Here is a 16,103-nt window from a genome sequence, read left to right on the forward strand (position 1 = left end):
CCCAATGTGGGGATGGGACTCTGACTGGGAGCCTCCCAGAGCTTCCATTTGATTGGCTCCTTTCCCATGAATAGTGGGGCTGTGAGTGGGGCAGCAGGTACTGAGTGTGGGACTCTTGCTCTTTCAGGGGCCGGTGGCCTTCGAGGAGGTGGCTGTGTATTTCACCAGGGAAGAGGGGGCTCTGCTGCACCCCACTCAGAGAGCCCTCTACAGGGCCGTCATGCAGGAGAACTATGAGAATGTGACCTCGCTGGGTAAGGATTCCCGTCCCCTCGGTTACTAGAAGCTGTGGGGTCTCTCCAGCACCCGTATCAGTCTCTGCTGGAAGTTCTTTCCCTGGTTCCTTAGATTAAAGGAGACTTTGTCACATCATCCCCACAACTCATGTGTGATCCTGTTTCCTTCCCACAGCCCTCCTCTCATTCCTGAGGGGTCAGCCCCTACGCTGTCCGTGAAGTCGCTGTGACAGGCACTCTTCCCAGAGCCCCTTCCTGGGTGATTTCTACCTGCCAGATAGAAATAAAACGGTCGGATTCAGCATGGAGAGAGGTGACTAGCAGGGTCCCCCAAGGAGCTGCACTGGGACCATATTCGTAAATAATCTGGGAAAAGGGGGTAAACAGAGAGGTGGCCAAGTTTGCATAGGATCCAGAATGACTCAAAGCAGATTGCGAAGAGCTACAAAGGGATCTCACAAAACTGGGTGACCAGACAACAAACTGGCCAATGAAATTCAATGCGGATAAATGCAAAGTGATGCACGTTGGAAAACATCCCAGCTATGCACACAAAATAACGAGGTCTCAATTAACCGTTACCACCAATCACTGGATGCGCCACTCAGCTTGCGACTTCTCCTGGCCGCTCTGGGTTCCAGCCCAGGGACCCTGCAACAAACATCCAAGTTCTGTTCAGGCCACAACATTGCTCTTTAATCCCTGGGCTGCTTCCTATCCCAGCATTCCCCCTTGTCTGGCCTTTGCTGGTCTCTGTACGCCGCTCTCCCAGGGAGCAACTGTGGGCCGTTCGTCTCTCTAGCCCCGAAACACAGCTCCCGTCTCCCAGGGAGTGACTGCAAACTACCTCCCTGAAGCCCCCTTCCTATGATCAGCTCCCTGCCTGTTCCCACACAGGCGAGCGTCCCCTAAGTAGGATTTTCCTTTCAGCCTTCAGCCTAATAGGTTAATTGGTCCATCTGGCCTCCATTAACCCCGTTAGCATGAGGGAGAACTTGGAGTCATTGTGGATAGTTCTCTGAAAACATCCACTCAACGTGCAGCGGCAGTAAAAAGCGAACAGAATGCTGGGAATCATTAAGAAAGGGATAGCTAATGAGACAGAAAATATCATGTTGCCTCTATATAAATCCATGATAGGCCCACACCTTGATTACTGTGTGTAGATGTGGTCACCTCATCTCAAAAAAGATATACTGGCATTAGAAAAGGATCAGAGAAGAGCAACTAAAATGATTAGGAGTATGGAATGGCTTCTCTATGAGGCGAGATTAATAGGACTGGGACTTTTCAGCTTGGAAAAGAGATGACTAAGGTGAGGATATGATAGCAGTCTATAAAATCATGACCGGTGTGGAGAAAGTAAATAAGGAAGTGTTGTTTACTCCTTCTCATAACACAAGAACTAGGAGTCACCCAATGAAATGAATAGGCAGCAGGTTTAAAACAAACCAAAAGAAATATTTCTTCACACAACTCAGAGTCAACCTGTGGAACTCCCTGCCAGGGGCTGTTGTGAAGGCCAAAAGTATAACTGGATTCAAAGAAGAATTAGATAAACTCATAGAGCATACGTTTATCAGTGGCTATTAGCCAAGATGGTCAGGGACACAGCCCCCTGCTCTGGGTGTCCCTAAACCTCCAATTTCCCGAAGCTGGGATTGGACAGCAGGGGATGGATCACTAGGAATTCCCTGTTCTGTTCATTCCCTCTGAAGCACCTGGCTCTGGCCACTGTCGGCAGACAGGATACTGGGCTAGACAGACCATAGGTCTGACCCCATATGACCATTCATAAAATCAGAGAATATCAGGGTTGGAAGGGACCTCAGGAAGTATCTAGTCCAACCCCCTGCTCAAAGCAGGACCAATCCCCAACTAAATCATCTCAGCCAGGGCTTTGTCAAGCCTGACCTTAAACACCTCTAAGGAAGGAGATTCCACCACTTCCCTAGGGAACCCATTCCAGTGTTTCACCACCCTCCTGGTGAAAAAGTTTTTCCTACTATCCAACCTAAACCTCCCCCACTGCAACTTGAGACCATTAATTTTTGTTCTGTCATCTGCTACCACTGAGACCAGTCTAAATCCATCCTCTTCGGAACCCCCTTTCAAGTAGTTGAAAGCAGCTATCAAATCCCCCCTCACTCTTCTCTTCTGCAGACTAAACAATCCCAGTTCCCTCAGCCTCTCCTCATAAGTCATGTGCTCCAGCCCCTGAATCATTTTCATTGCCCTCCATTTTTCCACATCCTTCTTGTAGTGTGGGGCCCAAAACTGGACGCAGTACTCCAGATGAGACCTCACCAATGTCGAATAAAGGGGAATGATCATGTCCCTCGATCTGCTGGCAATGCCCCTACTTATACAGCCCAAAATGCCGTTAGCCTTCTTGGCAACAGGGGCACACTATTGATTCATATCCAGCTTCTCGTTCACTGTAACCCCAGGTCCTTTTCTGCAGAACTGCTTCCTAGCCATTCGGTCCCTAGTCTGTAACAGAGGGCAGGACAAGAGGTGATGGGGTCAAACTACAGCACAGGAGATTTAGATTAAATCTCAGGAAAGACTTCCTAAGTGTGAGAACAGCAGGACGATGGAACAGACGCCTGGGGAGGTCCTGGAAGCTCCTTTACTGGAGGTTTTCAGAAGGGGACTGGAGAACATCTGTCTCGGCTGGCTTAGACACAACACATCCTACGTCTTGGCAGGGGGTTAGCCTAGATGATCCTTGCGGTCCATTCTAACCCTCTGGTTCTATGACTCTGATCCTCTGTTTGACCAGATGTTGCTAATCCTTCCAAAAGCGGTGTTTGCTTTTCCTCAGCTGGCACGAATATCTTCAGCGCAGCCACCTTCAGATATCACCACACTCCCCCAAGAGCAAAGCTCTTCGACCGGTTAGATTTCTGTGCCATCCACCTGCATCTTTGCACCTGTTGTCTGGATTCCATCCTTGGTTTTCCCAGCATTGAACGTAAATCTAATTTTTGATTGCCCTGGGTTAAGGGTGATCATTTTGTTCCATGTCAAACTTAGTAAAGCAAAGTCAAAGTTGTGTAACTCGTCTGTGCCAACCCATTGGACACAGTCCATAATGCCTTTTGTTGCCTGCTTCATCAGCCACTCTATTGTGAATGGAAAGAGGATTGGTGATTATATATACCCTCATCTGACCCCACTCACAATATGGAGCCATTCACCAAAGCCTGCATCCAATCCTAATGCTCATCTACTGTAGAACCTCAGAGTTACGAACTGACCAGTCACCACACACCTCATTTGGAACCAGAAGTACACAATCGGGCAGCAGCAGAGACCAAAGAAGAAAAGCAAACACATTACAGTGCTGTATTAAACATAAACTACTAAAAATATAAAAGGAAAGCAGCACTTTTTTTTTCTGCACCGTAAAATTTCAAAGCTGTATTAGGTCAATGTTCAGTTGTAAACTTTTGAGAGAACAATCATAATGTTTTGTTCAGAGTTACGAACATTTCAGAGTTACAGACAACCTCCCTTCCCGAGGTGTTGGTAACCCGGAGGTTCTGCCGTACATCCATCATATCAACTCCTCCTTACATAGACCAGATTGTCTGTATTCCTCAAGGTCTCTCTGTGGACACCGTCAAACGCTTCCTTAAAGTTGACTAAGCTGCCATCGCTTTTCCGATGAACAGTTGAGGCATGAACAGCTGTTCCAAAATGATCTGGCTGGCTGGATGCCAGCCTGTTCTGCTCATAATGTTTCTTTCCCGGCCTCCTTAATTCAGTTCAGCAAAACGGTAGCCAGTACTTTCCCCAGGCTTAATAACAGCATAACGCCACTCCAGTTTGCGCACTAAGATCCCCCTTTTGGGCACTGTCACAATGACGCCACGTGGCATTCGTTCCTTCACCTTTATTTGGTTCGTTTGGTTAGCTGTTCAATTAGAATTTTAACTCCAGCTTCTTGAATTCTCTCCACCCCTGGAGCGTTCTCCTGTTTGAGCCCTTTCATTTCTCTGGGTGTTACTGGTGCCTCGTCTGTTTCTAACTTAGCATTGGCCTTTCTCTGAAACCTGGGCACGATCTTTGGCTCTGGGCGGTTGAATATGGAATGGGAATGCACTTTTCATCGTCTGACTTGTGCATTTCAAATATCTGTCGAGGAGAGTCGCTGATGGGCACCGCCTGTGGTGGTCTGGTTTTTCCTGAGAGGTCTTCCACTATTTCATAGAGCTGCTTGATATCTCTCCTCTGTGCCGCTGCTTCTGCCGCCACAGCCTTCACCTGCACCCAGGCATTCCTATCTTGCATGCCTCCCGGCTTTATCCCTTTTCTCTCGTGTGCACTCTGAGGTCTGTCTCTTGCACCGTTCGTCTTTGCCCCCTTGTCAATCAATGCCCACGTTCCGCCTTCTTCTGGCCTCTTCAGTGGCCCACTACTTCCTCTGCTGTCTTTTTCCCATTCAAACATCTGTCTCACAGACTTTTGATCAGCCTGTTCCTGTAAAACACTGGCACAGTTGCTGGAAGCAGTCTGGAATCTCCCCCGTCTTTCTTGGACCCTGAACTCCTCTATTGCTACAACTCGCCTTTTGTCTCTCCCCGGGAGCTTTTTGAGTGTCAGTTGTAACGGAGCCACTAAAAGCGAGTGATCTGAGACGCCATCTTCTCCTCTGCTGACTAAGGCACCCCTCTGAGCGAATGCCCATATACCCACGTGTTCTCTGCAATTGCCAGTCGCATTGTGGGCCGATCTTCTTATGAGCATTTGAATCCTCTTGTGCTGAAAAAGACTGGCTCTGGTCTTCAGGCTGTTTGTGCCAGGGAGATTCAAGAGCCATTCACAACTCCTTCCCAGCAGGCAGAGTATATCCTTTTTGCCGTCATCTGCTGCGTTTCCTGGGGCAGATATTTGGATGACTGGTCACTTCACAGGTCTTGTTTGCAGGCTGGCGATTGTCATTCTGTCACGCGCTGGCTTCCAAAGTCCCCCAGGTAAAGAAAAGAAAGTGGGCACCTGACCCAAAGAGCCAATGGGAAGGTAGAACTTTTTAAAATGGGGAAAGAAACTTTCCCTTTGCCTGTTGTTCTCTCTGGGCTGCAGGGACACAGAGCAGCAATGCTGTGTAAGGTTTGAACCAGGTATGAAAAATTATCTTCCATACCTAGAAGGAATCATTTGGATAGGGAATGTTTAGATAAATGCAATCAGGTTTATTTCTTTATTTTGGCTTGTGGCTCTCCTCTGGGCTAACCCCTGATGCTTTTGTTTGCTTGTAACCTTTAAACTGAACCCCCAAGAAAGCTAGTTTGGGTGCTTAATTTTTTGGAATTGCTCTTTTAAAATCTAGGGAAAAGCCTAAATTCCGGATGAATCTTCTTCCTTTTTGTTTTTAATAAAATTTACCTTTTTTAAGAACAGGATTTGGGTTTTGGTGTCCTAAGAGGTTTGTGCATGTCGTTTAATTAGCTGGGGGCAACAGCTGATTTCCTTTGTTTTCTTTCTCCGCTCTCTCGGAGGGGGAGTGAAGGGGTTGGAGGGTACCCCACAGGGAGAAATTCCCAAGTGTTCCTTCCTGGGGCCAAGGGTTTTTTTTTTCATTTGGGTGGTGGCAGCATTTACCAAGCCAAGGTCAGAGAGAAGCTGTAACCTTGGGGGTTTAATACCAGCCTGGAGCGGCCAGTATGAATTTTTAGAATCCTGGCGGGTTCCCACTTTCTGCGCTCGAAGCACCAGAGCGGGGAATCAGCTGTGACAGTTGTGATGTTCTCCAGTATCATTCCTACACGTCTGTCATGGGTTCGTCCTCCTGAATATAAGGTCGCTGCACCCTCAGACAACATCTCCCCGCTCCCTCCCCATCGCATCCCACGGACACCAAGTATTTTCTCATTTCTCACGGAATCGGTGTCAGCTTTCCTGGAATTCACAAAGTACGTGCAGTAAAGTTCTCCTTGACCTGGTCGCAGAATTCTCCTCTTTTTCTCCAGGCTTGCGACCGGCACTGTGGCTAATGCTGAGAGAGTTACACAACCAGCATCCACAATATGCCCAAAGGCTCACAGCCCATCAGCGCAGCACACGCCACTCACACCAATCCACACAGCACAACACAACACAACCCGCACACCCACAATAACTCCAAACACGCGTAGCCCCTCGCCCCAGCGAGCACCGCTCATTCGCCTCCTTCCCAAACCAACACGAATTTCCCCGCACAACCCCTCCTACGCACAAACCACCCCCACACAACACAACCGGCATGCACCCCAAACACTGCTCTGAAGCCTAAAATGCCTGTTGAATCAGGCTGAAGTGACGGCAACAGTCAACAGCGGCAAGGAGAGCTCGTCTTGTTGAGATGATCTCCAGGTTCTGTCATCACTGGGATTTGCCATCTGTCACCGTCCAATTTTTCAGTTCTCAGCCCTTTTCAGCGTCTTTCTGCACCTGACTTTCTAACTTCCACCCACGGAACAGCCCAGGTTTTCAGCTGCTCATTACAAATCCCTCCCCTGATACAGCCGGGGATTACGTTTGCCTTTCTCCCAGCTGCTTCACGTTGGTGTCTTATAATCCATCCTCTGAATGACTAATACACCTGGGTCTTTCTCCTCTGTCCTCCCCCGCAGACGAGTCTCCAGTTTATAGAGCCTGAATTATCGGGACTGATTCCACACACTTGGGGATCTTCATAATCCCGTCCACCAGGGCCGTCCTTAGGCATATGCAGCTGTGTAGGGCACGATGACGTTTGGGGCACCAAATTGCCCCAGATTTCATGGTGCCCTAGGCAGCTGCATGCTTCATACGCGGCAGCCCCAGCGACCAGCCCTATCCCCTGGCCGGCCCCCCCACGGGCTGTGCCCACTGCAAGGGGCAGGGCTGTCCTTAGGAGGGTGTGGGGCCCTGGACAACTCCCTCCGCCCCACCTCTTACCCTTCCCCCCTGGTGAGTGCGGGGAGGTTGGGGAAAAGGACGCCCCCCACACTCACCAGCGGTGGGAAACGGAGAGACGCAGTCCCAACCCGCTCCGCTTCCCTTGCCCCAGCCCCAGCTGTGTCGCTCGGGTTGGAGAAAGGTTGGGAGCTGGTGGAGTAGAGCGGGCTGGGGCTGGGCTGCTCCGCTTCCCACTGCTGCAGGGGCTGGGGGGGGATCCCTTCCCCCAAACCCCCTCCCCCGAGCGACACAGCTGGGGCTGGAGCGAGGGAAGCAGAATGGGCGGCTCTCAGCTCCCCGCTAATCCCCCGGGCCACTCTGGGACTGCGGGGCCCCCAAAAGTGCCCCCCCCACCGCTCCTACCTCCGAGACCCTGGAGGGGGGGAGGCCTGGGGCCCCACACAGCCCCCACATGGGGGGGCTGCGTAGGGCACCCAACTGGCTAGGGACGGCCCTGCCTTCCACTGCATCTGACTCACTACCTTCCCTAATTCCTCAAAATGTGCTGTCTTGGGCTCTCATCCCCTTAGCTGCTGCATTCGGCGAAAGCCCCTGTTCCCTCCAGTTCCTGACTGAGCTAATCCCCACCAGCCCGTCCTCTGCGGTCCTAGCTTCCTGGTAATGTGTCCCGGGGCCCCTCTGTGTCAGTATAAAGCCGGGCCAGGGTGACTCCCCGCTCTGGCTGGGACACAGAGATGCTGTCTCTGAGTTTTGGGAGCCTGCTTTCATGGGGAGTGTCTGGCTGTGTGTGTTCTCAGCGGAGCGGGGATCCTTACATCTCACGTTAGCAGCGCGTCCTGTGGCTTGGATTACCTGGGGAGCTGGTCCCCGAACGTTACTGTTTAGAAATGACCCGGGGTTAAAACACTAGAAGGTTCCTGGTGGCACATGCCCCGTGAATTCACCCGAGCTCACTTGTTTCCTTTTCCTTTCCTGCGAACAGGGTTGCCGATTTCCAAAGCAGATGTGATCTCCCAGCTGGGAAAAGGTGAAGAGCCGTGGATCCCGGAGCTCCAGGGCTCCAAGGAAAGACAGAGTCTGCGAGGCGTCTGCATGGGTGAATTCATTAAACCCACTCTCTGAGCTCAGGATTGTCCCTTGCAGGTGTCGTGGCCTCAGGGCAGATGTTGCTCATGGCTTCCTACCCATCCTGTCTGACACCTGGCAGCTGCCTCCCTGGCCTCCCTTCCCCCTGAGCGTTGGAGGGGGTGTGAGGGCGGAATCGATCCCTGCTTCTCTCCCTTGGGAGCACTGGCACTAGAAAAGGTTCAGAAAAGGGCAACTAAAATGATTAGGGGTTTGGAATGGGTCTCATATGAGGAGAGATTAAAGAGGCTAGGAATTTTCAGCTTGGAAAAGAGGAGACTAAGGGGGGATATGATAGAGGTCTATAAAATCATGAGTGATGTGGGGAAAGTAGATAAGGGAAAGTTATTTACTTATTCCCATAATACAAGAACTAGGGGCCACCAAATTAAATGAATGGGCAGCAGGTTTAAAACAAATAAAAGGACGTTCTTCTTCACTCAGCGCAGAGTCAACCTGTGGAACTCCTTGCCTGAGGAGGTTGTGAAGGCTAGGACTATAACAGGGTTTAAAAGAGAACTAGATAAATTCATGGAGGTTAAGTCTGTTAATGGCTATTAGCCAGGATGGGTAAGGAATGGTGTCCCTAGCCTCTGTTTGTCAGAGGATGGAGATGGATGGCAGGAGAGAGATCACTTGATCATTGCCTGTTAGCTTCACTCCCTCTGGGGCACCTGGCATTGGCCACTGTCGGTGGACAGGATACTGGGCTGGATGGACCTTTAGTCTGACCCAGTACAGCCGTTCTTATGGTCTTATGAGGAGTGTCAGGGATTAGGCTCCTAATTCTTTCCAGCTCCATAGCACTTCCTTTGGTGTGTTGCCCCCGAGTCTTTCCCTTTCGGCGGGGCCCGGGGGATGACTGGTCGCTGGACTCTTTCTCTCTGTCCCAGCAGGTGCTGGAATGCTGGGTGAGAACGCAGTGCAGAGCCCGCAGCGGGAAGAGGTGGGAGCACATGGAGGATTATCGCGGAGATCTAAAGGGAGCGCGTCCAGGCATCGTGAGCAGGGAAAAGCTCGTGAGGGGCGGCACAGGCCGGAGCCGCAACCGGGAAACCAGCCGGGGCAGAAAGTGGGTAAATCCACTGATTGTCAGAGAACTCACAGGAACCTCAAAGCAATCACAGCCCAGCAGCAAATCCCCAGGGCAAAGAGAAAAAACCCATGCACCGAGTGTGGGAAAAACTTCACTTACCGCTCAGACCTTCTTATACACGAGAGAATCCACATGGGGGAGAGACCCTATGAGTGCCCTGAGTGCGGGAAACGCTTCAATCGCAGCTCAACCCTTATCAGACACCAGAGACTCCACACGGGGCAGAGACCTTACAAATGCCCCGAGTGCGGGAAACGCTTCCCTCAGCGCTCAGCCCTTGTTACCCACCAGAGGATCCACACCGGGGAGACCCCCTATACGTGCTCGGCGTGTGAGAAACGCTTCACTCAGAGCTCAAACCTCATAGCCCACCAGAGGATCCACACCGGGGAGCGAGCTTACAAATGCCATGACTGTGGGAAAAGCTTCACCATCAGTTCAAACCTGATCCGGCATCAGAGAATCCACACGGGAGAGACCCCCTACGGATGCGCCGAGTGCGGGAAAAGCGTCACGGTGAGCTCACACCTTATTCGACACCAGGGCACCCACACTGGCGAGAACCCTTATAAATGCGCCGACTGTGGGAGAAACTTCAAACAGAACTCCAACCTTTTGGCACATCAGAGAATTCACACGGGAGACAGACCCTATATGTGCACTGAGTGTGGGAAATGCTTCACGCAGACCTCAGCCCTTATTAAACACCAGAGAATCCACAATGGAGACTAACGGGACAAAGATTTTGCTTCCTGCAGAGTGGCCTTGAAAGGGTGTTTGCACCATTTGCTCACCGTGGGCTCTCAGGGGAGTCGCTTGCTTTTACAGCTTGGCCTTTGGTAAATCCCATGATCCTTTCTATCAAGTCTTTTGTCCTATTAGTCATGGGAGTGTGTCCCTCTCTTACCCGGAATGTCTCCCGGTGGGGGAGACAGAGCTGATCTCAGCTAGACACACTGAAAACAGATCTATCTTGGGGTGAGTCTGAGAGATTCGCTCTTTCCCCATCGCCGTCTGGCCCCCGCCCACCCCCTCACTCCAGCAGCATTAGCTTCTGCCTGACCTACCCAGAGTTTGTCCTCCTTACATACACAAAGTCATTTTATTTTTAAAATGACTAACAAACATATAGTTTAGAGAAATAAGAGCGGGGAGGCGAGCTCCACCAATTGTTTATCTCACTGCAATTCAGGGTGCTGGCTCCCAATGTTTAGTCACCGGAGTTCTTTTATGTACCTTAGAGGAGACCAGGATTAAGACCAAGCAAAATCACCACAATTATTAACCATGGCTATTTTATTATTAAAAAAGGAAACATCAAAAAAAGCAACACAAATGACAGCATACACATGATAAACTGATTATTTCTGTTACAATCTCTTTTGTATGCCTCTCCGTGGAGAGTTTTTAACCCTATTAGAGTCGGCTCACCTTCACAGGGGTACTTTTCTCCAGGTACGTTGAGACCAAGGTATATTGTTTCTCAAAATTATGGAGATTCCATTCTCTGGTATATCCTTAGATAACTACAGATGTTTCTAAATGGACAAAATAATTTGCTTTAAGGGCAGGCGTATCCTGTTGGTTATTAACGAATAACCAGCCCGTTTATAATTGGGCAAAGTGACGAATCTTAACTAGATCCTATGAAAATGAAGAAAATATTCAGATCTGTTCATTAGAAGAAGCCATTTAAGGACCTATATTCAAACAGGCCAATTACAAATATCAAGAATTTTAAATTCAATTAAGTCCTGCTATTTCTCTGTTTAACAATGTTTAGCCCTTTTCACATCTCCAGTAAGTCATGGTCTGACCACTTGAGAAACTGTTCGTATTTTAAGTGACAACACCACTTTTAAATTCCAATAAAATCACAACACGCGTTCAAATCTAAACCCCTGGAGTTGTCCCAGTTCTGGTCTATTCAACAAACGTATGTCAGTGTAAGTGCATGGCTCAGCGACCTAGTGATACCGACCTCGTGTAGACAGTGCTTTTCAGGGAAGTGGCGTACCTACGCCCGTGGGAGACGTTCTCCTCTTGATATAGCTAGTGTCTTCACTAAGCGCCACAGCAAAGCAACTGCAAGTGCAGTTAACATTCTCTCACCAGTCCACGTTGAAGTTTTGGGGAGGTTTTCCTTGGCTTGGTTTCCTCTTAAGTCTCCACTGTTTTGCTTAGCGGTCTGGGGCAGCTTGCTTGCAGAGCTGGATGGGGTGTGCTTGCTATCCAAGCAGGATTCTTTTACACCCTTCTTCCGATTTTCATGAAATGATGGGAAACCCCACCCCCCACCCCACTTCCTTCAGGCGTGTTGAGATTCAAAGTTGGTTGTATTCACTCTTTCGTTGACTTTACACCTTGGCTTAGCTCAGAGGATCCCAAACCTATTTTCCTGCGCCATCCCCCTCATCCCTCCATGGGAATCACATAACAGCCTGGGCAGAAAGTGACTCATTGAGTGGAGCGGGCAGCTCACCCTGACGTAGCACTAAGACCCAGTTGGTTCCAATCCACACAGGAGCTACAGTGAGATCAGGCAGTTATTACATGAACGTTTGCCTTTAGATACAAAATATTTGCAAATCTACATTTCAAAAGACGCTTATTCCATCTTAAGCATTTGATAAACAGCAAAACCTTTAATTAGAAACGTGAAGTAGAAGGCACCAGTATCTTCTGTAAAACATTTCCCACCGTACACATTCTCCAAGTTTAAAGAATGACGATTTCAGTGGGTTTACGAAATAAATTCATTTCAATAAGGATGGTTCTCAAGTTCCGTGCGCAGGGTTAAGCTGAGGTTTTTCCTTTGCAAAGAGGAAGGCTAAAAGATGCTCTTGATGACGTTGTTGATCGTTCTTATAACATCCTGTTGCAACTGGGTTGCTTCCTGAAAACATGAATGTTTTATCTGTATGATCTTCTCGACCCAAGCTGCTTCGAGTTACCATTTGTTCGCGGTAACAATTCAACATCTATTAAAAATACCATGCAAAACACAAATTTCAATGATGAAGGCAGCTTTTAAACATAGTACAAAGAAAACGGTACAAAGTTAAAGCAAGGTGAGATTTAAAAGGAAGCTTTCTTCATCCTTATGACCCAGGATTTGCTTGTTCTCAGGAGATAAGGTAGAAACCGTTGGGGAGTTCCTTGTGCGTTTCAGGCAGGACCAAGACACGCCCAGGAACACACGGGGACTGGAGTCGGGTCGCATTTCCTGCAGAAGCATTGCTGTGCCCCACTCGATTCCCGCCCCCATATCCCAAGGAGTGAGCTCCGAGATCCTTTTGCGTTTCCCCTTTATTGTTATCTGCCCTTCCCAAGTGGGCAGTTCTGGTCTCAGTCTCGGCCCTCTAACTTCCCTGCTAAATTCCCTGCCCCTGTTTATTTCCCCTCGCTCATATCCATTGGTGCAATATGAGGAGTTGCGATTCAGCGCTTGGCTGTCTCTGTCAGTAAATGCCTGCAAGCTTGTGGTTTGGGGGGTTTCCGTGTGCATCTTCCGCCGGCAGCTTACCAGGCAATGTCAGGTAGAGCCAGCCCCCCACCCCTGAAACCCCTTGGATTCCTTTGGGCGTGTCAACACTTCCCTGCTGTTTGGGGTGTTGTGGTGGTTCTGGGGGGACTCAGAACTGAGTCACCTAATTACCCCCTGAGAGGGAGTCTCTCGTGGCAGGTCTCCAGCAGCCTGTGAGCCTCTCAGGCACTTGCCTCTGGGCTACGCCGCCCCTAACTTTGCCTTGCAGGTTAACAATAGTTGCCCCCCCAGCCCCCCAGTCCCTTTGAATCATTCCCCCGTGGTATCCAGCTCCTGGCCTAAGTTCCCGCTAAGCTGCACGGCTGTGCAGCTGGCTATAAAGGGCCGCGCAGGCAGCCACAGGGGCCTGGAGAGGAGAGAGGTAAGGGGGTGGGCGGGCAGGGGAGCGAGTTGGGGCATGCAGGGCTGCCGCAGGGAGGGAGAGAGAGATGAAGGGAGTCCTTTCTCCCCGCGGCAGCCCCGGGGCAGCCTGCACCTCAAACCCCTCATCCCTGGGCCCATCAGCTGGAGCCCTGAGCCCCCCACACTCCCACCCTCTGCCCCAGCCCTGAGCCCCCTCCCACACGCTGAACCCCTCCTCCCCAACCCCATCCCAAAGCCCGCACCCCCAGCTGGAGCCCTCAGCCCCCCACACCCCAACCCTCTACCCCAGCCCTGAGCCCCCCCGCATCCCAAACCCCTCACCCCCAGCCCCACCCCAGAACCTGCATCCCTACCCAGAGCCCTCAGCCTCCCACACCCCAACCCTCTGCCCCAGCCCTGAGCCCCTCCTACACCCCGAACCCCTCAGCCCCACCCCAGAGCCCTCATCCCCCCGCACCCCAACCCTCTGCCCTAGTCCTGAGCCCCCCCAACACCACCTCATCCCCGGCCCCACCCCAGAGCCCACACCCCAACCCCTCATCCCCAGCCCCACGCCAGAGCCCTCACCCCCAGCCGGAGCCCTGAGCCCCCCAACCCTCTGCCCCAGCCCTGAGCCCCTCCCACATGCTGAACCCCTTATCCCCAACCCCATCCCAGAGCCCACACCCCCAGCCAGAGCCCTCACGCCCCCCATGCACCCCAACCCTTTGCCACAGCCCTGAGCCCCCTCCTACACCCCAGACCCCTCATCCCTGGCCCCAACCCAGAGCCAGCACCCCCAGCCAGAGCCCTCACCCCCTCAACCCTCTGCCCCCGCCCCCAGCCCCGCGCCCCCTCCCACACATCGAACCCCTCAGCCCCACCCCCGCCACACATCCCCTCCATATTGGTGCCCAGAACAAAATTCACTCCGCACACAGACGTAATGAATTAGAGGGAACGTTGCTCCTGACTCTGGCTACTCACAGAAATTCTACATCAGCGGCACCCACAGGTCCAGTCTACTCCAGTTTTCCTTGAACCCCCCTCGCCGGTGCACCAGGCAGCACTCGTGAGCCCCTATTAAAAAAAACCCAAAGAAGGTTTATTAAACGAAGAACAAAGATTTACCTAGAAGCATGCCCGATCCTGGTGGCAGCAGTGCTTTGGGGCTGCAGGAATCTCCCCATTATCGCAGGCTGTGCCCCCAGCCAGGGGCCGGGAAATGAAACAAGAGAGGCTCCTGGAGATGCTGTGGGAACGTGGGACCCTCACCTATGACAGCAAGTGCACCTTGGGCATCCCACAGCTGCCCCAGAGCAGCCACTCATAGGTGTGTCTGCCTGTATCGCCCCCATACCTCCCCCAGCCCCAAACCCCAATCCGTGCATCAACGGCTCTGCACCAGGACCCCGTTTCACAGCCGGCAACGGCAAAGCCCGGGCAGCTCTAGCTTCTTTTCCGTACTGGGGGGTAGAAAATGGGGCTTGAAGGCGGGGGGACTGATTTGGGGATTTCCTGGCAGGGGAGGAGAAGACCTTGTGTAATGGTGATGACTGGTTACACCAATGCCGTCCCCATGGTTACGAAGTTGCACTAAATCTTGCACTATATCCTGGAAGGTACCACTGGGAAAGTGACGCTTTGCTAAGTAGGATGATCCTGTTTATAGGCCTGTAGCAGCTTTGCATCGGAAGTTATGAATAGTGCTGGCTGCCCCCGTGATTCAGCGAACCGTGCAAGGACATGGGACGAGGTCATGTGACCTAAGACGCCAGCTTTTACCAGTAACCGACCCATGCTCATGTGACCCCAGACTCCAAATTGGGCCGGTAACTTTCCATGCTCCTGGGCTAGGCTCTGAATTGCAAGCTGTGACATCCTGCTCCGATTCTCCGGGCTGTGGATTTACAAGGAAAAAGGGTGTTTTCAACAATGGACCGAGGACAGCCAATCTTTTGGCAGTTACCAGACGCTTGCAAACCAGCGATCTATTCCCTCGCTGCCACGCCTCTGATCTAAGGGCTTTGCAATCATTTGTGTGCATGTGATCTATTAACCATTCATAACGCTCTTCTTTTCTGGTATTAACGAATCTTTGTTTACCAAGGATTGGCTGGCAGCGTGATATCTGGGTAAGGTCTGAGATACATACTGACCTGGGGGTAAGTGTCTGATCCTTTGGGATGAGTAAGAGCCTCACATGTGGTGCACTGGGTTTTCAGTAACCTCTCACTATATTACAGCTGGTTGTGTGAGTGGGAGCCAAGGGCTGGAATGCCTAAAGGGGGCTGTGTTTGGCCTCTGGTCAAGCAGCGTGGTACAGCAAAAGCTGAATCTAGTTATAAACTAAACCACCCGTTCTGGGGGATTGTCTGCCCTGATTCCTGCCGTCCTGCTGACCCACCTCCTACTCCTCCCGTCTGAGGGGCAGCATGGCCGGACTCCAGAGGAGCCATTGGGGGCTGGGGTGGCAGGCAGCTGGGCTCCTCGGCCATCGCGCCCCAAGCTCAGCACGGCCCCAACATCACTGGGCCGAGGGAAGCAGGAAGCTGCTGGGGAGAGGGGATCTGCATGCCAGCTGTGGAGCGCTCAGCCGCCGAGCCCTGAGTCGCTGCAGGAGGCGGCCGTGCTGAGCCTGGGACGCGATGGCTGAGGAGCCCGGCCACTTTGCTCCTCTGGCCGCGCCCGCCTTGCTCCTCCGGCCACGCCCGCCGCCCCCCCCAATGGCTCCTCCGGAGTCCGGCCGTGCTGCCCCACCCTTGCCTGCAGGAGCCCAGCGGCGGCCCGGCAGGCTCCGCTTTTGAAAAAATTGCTGGGCTGCCCAGGCGAGGGAACCAGGAAGCTGCCGGGGAGAGGGGATCTGCCC

The 16,103-nt window shown here is 51.8% G+C and overlaps 1 protein-coding gene and 2 long non-coding RNA genes across 3 annotated transcripts in view; 2 read left to right on the top strand and 1 right to left on the bottom strand.

Moving 5' to 3' along the window:
• Positions 1-210: 210 nt before the first annotated feature.
• Positions 211-9,187, top strand: LOC117870105. Its single transcript, XR_004643933.1, has 3 exons — positions 211-254; positions 8,107-8,220; positions 9,146-9,187. It is a non-coding gene; the product is annotated as an uncharacterized LOC117870105 (long non-coding RNA).
• Positions 9,188-9,189: 2 nt separating this feature from the next.
• Positions 9,190-11,286, top strand: LOC117869923 (zinc finger protein 239-like; the record flags this gene model as incomplete). The annotated part of the gene is made up of 1 exon (XM_034757022.1): positions 9,190-11,286. A coding segment is annotated over one exon (888 nt), but the record flags the coding sequence as incomplete, so codon positions are not given.
• A 23-nt stretch (positions 11,287-11,309) lies between these two features.
• Positions 11,310-16,103, bottom strand: part of LOC117870095 — a 10,863-nt gene continuing 6,069 nt past the window's right edge. The window contains exons 2-3 of the long non-coding RNA XR_004643923.1: positions 14,222-14,314; positions 11,310-12,326 (exon numbers count right to left, since the gene is read on the bottom strand). This is a non-coding gene — a long non-coding RNA (uncharacterized LOC117870095). The remainder of the gene's footprint in view (positions 12,327-14,221; positions 14,315-16,103) is intronic.

This window comes from Trachemys scripta, chromosome 25 (assembly GCF_013100865.1).
Source record: "Trachemys scripta elegans isolate TJP31775 chromosome 25, CAS_Tse_1.0, whole genome shotgun sequence".
Lineage (NCBI taxonomy): Eukaryota > Metazoa > Chordata > Testudines > Emydidae > Trachemys > Trachemys scripta.